Source organism: Chelonoidis abingdonii, chromosome 5, assembly GCF_003597395.2.
Source record: "Chelonoidis abingdonii isolate Lonesome George chromosome 5, CheloAbing_2.0, whole genome shotgun sequence".
NCBI classification, from domain to species: Eukaryota; Metazoa; Chordata; order Testudines; family Testudinidae; genus Chelonoidis; species Chelonoidis abingdonii.
In genome coordinates, this window is record NC_133773.1 from 63036082 (window position 1) to 63046853 (window position 10772).

General features: G+C 40.3%; 1 protein-coding gene across 3 annotated transcripts in view; it reads left to right on the top strand.

Annotated features, from left to right (window-relative positions):
* Positions 1 to 9990, top strand: part of FGB (fibrinogen beta chain) — a 14009-nt gene extending 4019 nt beyond the window's left edge. For all 3 annotated transcript variants that reach the window (XM_032779098.1, XM_032779096.1, XM_032779097.1), the window contains 6 exons: positions 1757 to 1940; positions 2710 to 2937; positions 3493 to 3606; positions 6342 to 6464; positions 6652 to 6937; positions 9762 to 9990. In XM_032779098.1, the coding sequence (XP_032634989.1) occupies positions 1757 to 1940; positions 2710 to 2937; positions 3493 to 3606; positions 6342 to 6464; positions 6652 to 6937; positions 9762 to 9990 (1164 nt within the window). The remainder of the gene's footprint in view (positions 1 to 1756; positions 1941 to 2709; positions 2938 to 3492; positions 3607 to 6341; positions 6465 to 6651; positions 6938 to 9761) is intronic.
* The last annotated feature ends 782 nt before the right edge of the window (positions 9991 to 10772 follow it).

A 10772-nucleotide genomic window follows, 5' to 3' on the forward strand; every position in this document is an offset into this window, starting at 1 on the left:
CCCCCCCCCCAGCTACTGTGAGTGAAATTAACAAGGATGCCAGAAACCTAGCCCTGGGGGCTAAACCATCAGGGAACAGCTGAGTTTAAACTATTCTTATGCAGGAAGCAGGCTTCTCTCTCCCTCCCTCAGTCAGTCTCCTTTTCTTACCGGCCTTCTGTACTGGCCCATACCAGCTTGCTTTCACCTCTGGCTCTCCCTTGCTTATGTTGAGTAGTACCTGGTTGAGCAAGTAGTCTTGTTGATTTCTTGGGATTATTTGTTGAGTCAGATCCTACTTATGATGAGCAGGGAGACAGAATTGATCCCTGAATGATGAATGTAAATAATTATAAGTTAGATTGTGCCCCCCATCACTTACATGGCTGTGCATTGGGAAGGAAGGAATAAGGAGCCTCTCTTCTCACTCTTCATGGCCCGCAAAAGGGCTGGCTAGAATTGCAAGACCTGTGGTTGAGGAGGCATAGGGACTGCAATTGAGATGCTGCTCTCCACTTGAGGAGCCATTCATTGGAGAGGCGCAGTGAAGTAAGCAGTGCCAAGGGTTCACTTCTCACTCCCAACCCCACTGATTCATTACCCTAGAGATGAAAGGAATGAAGACAGAAATATGCAGCTGTATCTTTAGGCATTATTAATTGAAAGAAAGATATAGCACAGATATGCTTTAACATATTAATATATTATCCAGGGCATCTTCACTATCAAATATTTTTGCATCTATCCTGTACTGCATGGCTCTGTCCAGCTGTCCAATATTAAAAGGAATCCCCCCCCCCCCCTTTTTAAATTCTTCAAGCATTCATTACATTCTACTATCAGTCCTCAACCCAAGCTCCTTTAGGTGTGAAGTGTATGCAAAGACAAGTAGTATGTCTAGTAGAATGCTAACTTCCCTATACTGAACCAGTTGTGCATCACATTACCTCAGTTTTGGTCTCCAGTAAAAAGCATAAATTGTGACCATGCTTCTAGGCATCTTAGTATCTGAGAACTTATTGCTTCTAACTAGACATGACTCAAACAAGGTTGTTAAAGTTCAGTTAATCAGAAATGCAGGATTATTTTGGAGGCCTTTGGTAGGTTGGCTACTTTCATACTGCTTCAAAATTTGGTGCTTTTGTATTTTCTTCATCTGTTTTGGTACATTTTCATCCTTAAGAAGAATAGTGACTGATGCTATAGTGCAAGCTTCCAGAGGAGATAATTTAAAAAAAATATTGTGTATGGTTGTTTCACATGAAAGATACTCAGACCTTATGTACCAGAGTAAAGTTAATACTTAATTCTGTGATTATGTGGGGGACATATAGCTCAATATTTTTGGGTATCTGATACGGCTGTAGTGCTTGATGAATCAATTTTTGTAGCTGCAGATGGTTAAACCATGAACAGTTGGTAATCCAGAAAAATTAGCCAAAAGCATGTGATGGATCACGGATATTAGGGAATCTCCCCCTCCCAGAACTTTAATGAGCTACCAGAAGGGATCCCCAACTGGAGCTTGAGCCTGTTTTCTCCATTTAAGATGGCAGTTTTTTTCCAATAAATTGAATGTCTGAAGTATTTTAAGACCATATTGAGACAATTAAATAAATGGCCTAGAGTTGCTAGATGCTCAGCAGGTTTAAAAATCTGGTTACTTGTTTAGGTGCCTAAATATGAGATTGGGAACCTAACTTTAGGCACCTAGTTTTATAAACCTTGGCCCTAATCTACAGCATTTGTAGTTGACTCTTTCCCCCTGCTTTTTTAGGGAGTGTTGTGTCCAACTGGGTGTGAGCTGCAAACTGCATTGGTAAAACAGGAAAGAAGTGTGAAATCCGACATTCGGGACCTAAAGAACAAAGTAGAGAAACAGTCCGAAACCTCTTCAACATTCTATCAGTACATGAATACACTAGAAGATCAACTGTCAAGAAGACAAAAACAAATAAAAGGTACATTATTGTTATGCATCATTGCAGTAAATCAGTATCACAGACAAATTTGCATTGCTACAAGTACTAAATATATAGGACTTGTTAAAAAAGTTTTCAAATAGGAGCATCACTCTAAGTAGCTAAGATGTCACAAGTCCATAAAACTAAATCTAAAAAATCCTAGCTGAGGGGCCAAGGACCTGATCCTGCTTTTGATGAAGTCAAAGGTAAAACTTGCATTGGATCCTTAGGCCTGTGTCTATCTAACAATTAAACAGCTGCAGTGGGCTCAGGTCAGCTGACTCGGGATCACAGAGCTCGGGCTGCGGCACTGTAAAATTGCTGGGCTCCAGCCTGAGCTTGAATGTCTACACAGCTATTTTTAGTACCATAGCATGAGCCCTGTGAATCCAAGTCAGCTGATCAAGACCAGTCACAGTCGTGCTGCAGGTCTTTTATTCCAGTGTAGACATACCCTAGATGTCCCCAGCTCCTGGACAACCATAATAAGCTTCTGTGAGCATGTTTACTACAGGTCTTTGGCAGAAGAAATTTGTCCATTTATACTGAGCCATAATACAAAGTATATCCCTGTTACAGAGGCTAAAGCTCTTTGTACACTGTGAAATCAGGGAAAAGAGGGAAAGGACACACAGAGCACTCTTTTCATTTCTACAGCAGAAGTATATAATCATACTAGCTGGTGCATGATTTATAATTTGGATTAGAATATGCTAGTTGGAAAATGTTGAAAATTGTGACAATTGCTGTACATTCTCTTTTCTAGATAATGAAAATATAGTTTCTGAGTACCACACAGAAATAGAACAGCACTATACATACATCAGAGAGAACATGGACAACAACATCCCATCTAGCCTCCGAGTGCTCCGTTCAGTTGTGGATGCCTTACACAAAAAGATACAAAAACTTGAAAATGCTATAGCATCCCAAATGGACAATTGCCGCTCTTCATGCATTGTTTCCTGTAACATCCCAGTGGTGTCAGGCAAAGGTAACTCATTTACATGTACAGAAATCTCTCCCTTCTGTCATTTATATCAATGTACAACTGGACAGATGCATTATGAGCACATGTTCACATTCCTCCAAAGCATATGACACCAGTCACCAATCAGGATACCTTAGTTGATGGACCACTGGCCTGATCCAATATGGAAAATCATATGTATTACCTGTCTTATTTATCTATTGTGGGTGGGATTTTCAAAAGCACCTAAGTGATTTAGGGGCATGAGTCCCACTGACTTTCAGAAAGGCATTGTGCGTCAGTGGGACCTGTCATCAAGGAGTTTTTGAAAATCTCATTTTATAAGGGATCGTGGGACAATACAGGTATATTATTCTTTCTTTTGTGATTCCTTCTTATGTCATTTTAATTTATAATTTAAATCAAAGTGAAATCAAGCACAATTAGATGTTTGTAAGATATTCCTGTATAATTAGTAAATAGAAATCTATTCTGTTAATTATTGTCTTTATGAAGAGGATTGTTCTACTAGGTTTTCATGATCCCTCAGAAACATAAACTGTTGATTTATGACTGCAGAATGTGAAGACATTTTCAGAAAAGGAGGTGAGTCATCTGAAATGTACCTCATTCAGCCTGATGCTTTCTTCAGACCATACAAGGTGTATTGTGATATGACCACAACAAATGGAGGTAAGTGTGAGATAAACTATGGTGCTGTGACAGGGATAACTATAAATATTCACAAAAATGAATTTGCACTGGTCCTGTATTTCTTTGTATTTGTGCTCATCTGAGATTATAACTTTTGGCACTAATTATTAGTTAATCTAAAGCAACTGTTCTCATGCTATGGCTTGTGAATCATTGCAGAATGCAGGGCCGCCTGGGGGGGGGGGGGGAGCGGCAAGTAGGTCAATTTGCCCCAGGCCCTGGGCCCCGCAGGGGCCTCATGAGCCCTGACCCAGCAGCGGTCCGGGTCTTTGGCAGCATTTCAGTGGCGGGGGGGGCCTCCAGTGCTGCTGCAGCTCCCCTGCTTTGCCCTAGGCCCCCTGAATCCTCAGAGCAGCCCTGCCAGAAAGTCATCTACAGAAAGTTTTGAGAACTACGTGCTGAGGGCTCTGAGTGCTGGAGTGGAAGGTGGCCCATCCATAGTAGGATCTTTCTCTAATAAAGTTGAGAAAGAATTGTTGGATAGTCACTGACTGGGCTTGGTAGATGAAATTTTGACTCACTGTATATTTTACTGTGGCTAGATTGAAGTGCCATTTCACAATTGTGCTAGGGAGCAAGAAGAGCATATGACTGCCCCCACCTCCACCTCCTCCAGGTTGGCTGTGTTAGGACTTCCTGGATATTGGGTCCAGGCTCTGTGCAGAGTGCAAGGACTGAGCCCCAGATGCTCCCGATTTGGAGCAAGTGGAAGGGAATGGGCAGATAGGGGATCTTTGGCTCCTTTCTCACCCTACCCCATTCATTGGCCAGAGGAGTTGGCTGGGTGCATGGAGGGGAGAAACTTGCACACTTTCAAGGCCTGCAATGTATTAAAACCTCCAGTGATGGAGATTCCACAACCTCACTGGGTAATTTGTTCCTAACTGTAAGGGTAGCTGAGCACTGAAACAAATTACAGTGCAATCTCTGGTACTGAAGGTTTTTAAGAATAGTTAGACAAATACCTGTTGGGGATGGTCGAGACCAGTGATGCTCAGACTGAGGTTCGTGAGCCGCAAGTGGCTCTTTAATGTGTTTCCTGTGGCTCTTTGCAGCACATGATATGAAAACACTGTGTGATTTAATTATTAACCAATCTAAGTTATTAACCAATCAGGATGCTTTTACGATGTTATTAACCAATTGTGGTTGATAAAATAATAATATGTGGTCTGTCACTTTGCTGTGAGAATAATACAGATATAAACTAAATATTTCCCCATCATATTGTTTAAATATGAACATATAATACTATAGTGAACAAAACAATGAATTCACATACTCTTTTGGGTAATGTTGATCATTAATTTGGCTCCTGAACTACTGAGGTCTGAGTATTACCAGTCTAGAAAATACTTAGTCCTACCTCAGTGCAGGGGACTGGACTAGTTGACCTACTGAGATCCATTCTAGTTCTTCATTCCTATGATTCTGTGATTCTACTTCTTCCCTCTATGCCCCAAGCAAGAGGGGAAAATGGGAAGAATTGTGCCTCTGAGACTTTCTCTGCCTCGCAGCGCTCCTCCTGGGGCAGCACATCTACTCGTCACCCCTAACTCACAACTAAGTAAATATCTAGCCAAGTATAAAAATGTTACAAGCATTCTTTGCTTCTGACATGGAGCTAGGCATTCAGACCAGCACAACAGTTTAACTATTTCTAGATCATTTCAGAAAGTGCACACTCCAAAGATTGCACTTTTGCTTCATTAATACTGTGATCACATATGTAATAAGGGACCAAACACGTTCCTTTAGGCCTCCCTCTTTCAGCCTGACTCACAGGATATGGCCCCACTTAATTTTAGTAGGGTGGTAGAAGTAGACCCTTACGATATGGGATCCTCCCACCCTGCAGGGTCCTAGAGCCCGAGCTCCAGCCCAAGCCCAGAAGTCTACACAGCAATGAAACAGCCCCATGATCCCGAGTCCTACGATCACGAGTCTGCTGTCATGGGCCAGCCATAGGTTTTTCTTTCCTGTATAGACATACCCTAAGGGTTCAGTCCTGCTCCAGTTGAAATCAATGGCAAAGCTCCCTGTAGTAGGGTTGACTTTCTCCTGAGTGCTCCCTTGTGGTCGGAGGTCACTCTGCAGTGCCTTGCCTCTGCTTCCTGCTTTTTAAAACTCCTTACACAGACTCCATACATTTTTTCTGTGGTCAGAATACCCATTCTTTGGGTCTGGATTTACTCACAGAACATAAACTAAAAATAAAACATACAGTCCCAAATTAAAGTCCAACAGACAAACATTTCTCTTCCTACTCCCAGGTCTTTCTGCCGAGGGAGCCTTTTGCCTCCTGCTTGCTCGGGTCTCTCCTAGGCCTCCCTTCCTGGAGAGCTTTGCAGTCCCTTTCTTTTTGTCCCCCTGCTTGCTCAGGATCTCTCCTGCCTTAGCCGGCTATTTCCTAGCCGAAGTTTTAGTTCCAGATACCAAGACTCTGCTGGAACCTGCACATTCCTTGCAGTCTTTGCTCTCCCTGAGTGAGCACCTATCCATCCACCCCGTTCACTGCAGCTTCCAGCTGCTCTATCCAGGGTAATCACCTGATGTCTCTTGAGTTGTGCCTCTTTCAGTAATCAGGGTTGGCTAGTCCCAGACCCTCCAGCTCCTCTTAACACCCCTTGACACAAACAGGAGCAGGATTACACACTAACACTATTTGTTCTCTTGTTAATTGCAATTTAATTCAAATATTGTTGCCCCTGCAGGATGGACTTTGATTCAGAACCGCCAAGATGGCAGTGTTGGCTTTGGGAGAACATGGGATGCATACAAAAAAGGATTTGGAAATATTGCAAAAAGTGGAGGGAAAAAATACTGTGATACTCCAGGTAAAATTCTGAATACAAACCTTAAAGCGCTTCTTTTATTAAAAGTTTTTTCTCAGGTTTCTTAAAACTGTCCACACTTGATTCAAAGGATGTTCATTAACTGTAGCAGATTTTTGAAAAATAGTAAAGTTGCCTTAAAACATATTCTGAAAGTGGTTTCACTGAGTTTCCTTTTATTGGTTGTCAGGTGAATATTGGCTTGGAAATGACAAAATCAGCCAGCTTACCAAAATGGGACCCACTGAAGTTTTAATTGAAATGGAGGACTGGAATGGTGATAAGGTTTCAGCTCTGTATGGAGGATTCACCATACAAAATGAGGCAAACAAGTATCAGATATCAGTTAGTAACTATAAAGGCACAGCTGGCAATGCTCTTATGGATGGAGCTTCACAATTGTACGGCGAGAACAGAACAATGACAGTACACAATGGCATGTTCTTCAGCACTTTTGATAGAGACAATGATGGATGGTATGTACTTGCATTAGCAATTTTTTTAATATCAAGATAAAGCTATCAAATTGGAGATCTTACTGTTTTACGTGCATCTGGGTATGGATTGTTCTACAGTCTTTTAGAACAGGCTAATATGTGCTAATTCTGCAAAATGTCACAATCTCTTAGAATATGTTTACTATCTGCTAGTCACCAGCCAAATGCGTGCACTGCACCACTGAAGTATCCAAGACCAGAATCTGACCAAATGAAATTATGAATTAGACTAGAGCTGTACCAGAATCAAATACAGAGCACCTGCAGGCACACTGGAGTTGGGGGTTGAAGTTGTTCTAAAAATCACATCAGTGCCCACAGACTGGCACCTTTGGACACTGTATTATCATTCACATTAACTCATGAGATTATGGCCCCAATCTTGCTGTCACTGAAGCCAATGAGAATTTTGACACTGAAGTCAATAGGAGCAGGATCATTGGACCTTAGTCAGCATGAGCCAAAAACAAAGATCTGCTGCTGAAATTAGCAAAATATCCTGTTCTAAAGGATAAATTCTACCTAATCAGGAATAGAAAGAATTTCAATTGTTAGTGATAAAGTGCATAATTTAGAATCTCTTTGGCACTATACCTCTAAAATGCCCTCTAACCCTTTTACATAGTCATTTAGTCTATTATAATATTTACTAATAGAGGAGTTGCTTGTGTTGGCAAATCCATATGCTACATATTGTTCGGTACCATTAAATTACAATGATATTTGCATTAGAAACACATATGCAAATATGACATACTGTAGGAACGTTGTGTGCAAGTTTTCTTAGTTTTTAATTAAATACAGTAGGTGAATCCTTATTACTGTGCATGGACTTATGCAGTGACTACCAGTGGTAGCTAGTATAGAATATTTGATGTGGTAGTTCTCTTCTCTATCACTATCTTTTTCAGCTGTAGACACACAAAAAAATTGTGCATTGGAGTGGTCTATCATCAGCACTTTTTCAAGTTGTTATTTTTAAAATGTGTGTCATTTTTTACACTTATCAGAATAAGGAATCAGGTATAGTGCAAATTTTCCTGTGCATTTCTATCAATGCACCTCCAGCATCCCAGTTATTTAAATCTTTGACTTTTCTGAAGCAGATTTTTCTAATTCTGTGGTAGCTTTATGGGGTAAACAAACATACAGTAGAGACTAGAATAAGGTTGCCAGAATAATTTTCACCTCCTTCCAAAGTTGCACTTGAACCCAGATATCCAGAAATGAAAGTCTAGGGCATGAACCCACTCTGACACCTTGTTTCTGTCCAGCCTCTTATTGAAACCAGGTCCCATATAAGTTCTAGTTAGGAATGTAATTAGGTCTATCCTGTGTCCATTTACAGAACTGTCAGGTATTAGCTGATGAGCTAAAATGATCTTTCAAAAAAGATGCAGCATAATTGTATACAATTTGTTTGCAAATCCTTTGGGATAGTTTCTTAAAACAGGAGATTGCCAAATGGGGTGGTCTCTCATTCAAGATTAATTGTAGATGGATGTTTCTTCTGAGCCTAGACTTTTCATTATTGATTCTTTGGCTGTTTGGGCTCAGACCATGTACTATTATTCATAACACATACCCAGATGAAGTGTATCGAACACACTCTAGATGATCAATCATCTGTGGAAAGTTCAGTGCTAACTTTTACTACATCTTGAGAATCAGAAAACACAGAGTCATACATGCACACACAAATAAGAATATAAGATATAAGAAGTGCCCCTACTGGGTCAGACCAAAGGTCCAACTAGCCCAGTATCCTGTCTTCCAACAGTGGCCAGTGCCAGGTTCTCCTGAGGAAATTAACAGAACAGGTCATCATCAAGGGATCCATCCCCTGTTGCTCATTCCCAGCTTCTGGCAAACAGAGGCTCGGGACACCATTCCTGCTCATCCTGGCTAATAGCCATTGATGGACTTATCCTCCATGAATTTATCTAGTTCTTTTTTGAACCATGTTATGGTCTTGACCTTCATAACATCCTCTGGCAAGGAGTTCCACTGTGTGTTGTGTGAAGAAATATTTCCTTTTATTTGTTTTAAACCTTCTACCTATTAATTTCATTTGGTGACCCCTAGTTCTTGTGTTATAAGAAGTAGTAAACAACCCTTCTTTATCTACTTTCTCTACATCAGTCATGATTTTATAGACCTCAATCATATCTCTCCTTAGCTGTCTCATTTCCAAGCTGCAAAGTCCAAGTTTTATTAATCTTTCCTCATATGGAAGCTGTTCCATACCCCTAATCGTTTTTGTTGCCCTTTTCTGAACTTTTTCCAATTCCAATATATCTTTCTTGAGATGGGGTGACCACATCTGCACACAGTAGTCAAGATGTGGGTGTACCATGGATTTATATAGAGGCAATATGATATTTTCTGTCTTATTATCTCTCCCTTTCTTAATTATTCCCAGCATTCTGTTTGCTTTTTTGACTGCCACTGCATATTGAGTGGATGTTTTCAGAGAACTATCCACAATGATGCCAAGATCTCTTTCTTGAGTGGTAATAGCTAATTTAGACCCTATCATTTTATATGTGTAATTGGGCTTATGCTTTCCAATGTGCATTACTTTGCATTTATCAACATTACATTTCATCTGCCATTTTGTTGCCCAGTCACCCAGTTTTGAGAGATCTTTTGTAGCTCTTCGCAGCCTGCCTGGGTCTTACCTATTGTTAGTAATTTTGTATTTTTTTAAATTTTGTATTTTATAAAAATGTATTGTATTGTTTAGCTTCAGTGCATCTGACACTATTAACTGTGTTTCTCTTCCCTCCCCGCCATCTTCCAGGGTTCATGCAGATCCAAGAAAACAGTGTTCTAAAGAAGATGGTGGTGGTTGGTGGTACAATCGATGCCATTCAGCCAATCCCAATGGCAGATATTATTGGGGAGGACAGTACAGCTGGGATATGGCAAAACACGGCACAGATGATGGAGTTGTATGGATGAACTGGAAAGGGTCATGGTATTCATTGAAGAAGATGAGTATGAAGATTAGACCATTCTTTCCACAATAATCATCATTCAAATGAACAACATCAAATGTTTTCATGTGCACATCAAAGTTAACTTCTTTTAGTGCATGATATTTGATTTTGCCTCTATATAAGAGAACCAAAAATATCAACGTTTATATGTCTGACTATATTGTGACTTGAATTGGAGAAGTCATGCTGAATATAAACCTATGTCTGACCCATTAAAAAAACCTTGAAAGTGTCTTTTGTACCATTTGTACTTGATCCCAGGATGGAAGTAACTGACAGCTATTTTGTTAGTCCAGAAATAGATCAATATCAGAAATATCCATTCCTCTTTCTTATAAAACAATTCAAAATCAGATATGAGGCGGGAAAGAACAATTTAGCTTCAGTGAAAATTTTTAAAGTAACTAAAGTCTTAAAACAAAAGTGTCTTATTAATTATACTTATTTATATGTTACCAGTGAATAAGTAAATGTGTTCAAATAGGTGGCAGAAGATATATTAATGTTCATTAAACGTTTTCTACTACTGCGAAAGAATGTATTCTTATTCAGAAAAATGTACAAAGTAGCACAAACAAAATTATTTCCTTGACCAACACAAGCTACAGGAATCTCGTGACATTTCACTCAGCACCCCTTTCTCCACTTCAGGACCAGTCCCAGAAGTAAACCTCCCTCCTGCAGCTCTCCTCCTACTGAGATCTCTTAGCCCTTTATAAGTATCACCTGACCCCTTCCCAGCTGGGTCTTACAATTGGACAAAGCTGCCTGGCCTAAGGTCCCTGGCCCATAGAGGGGCAGACTGCCCTGTT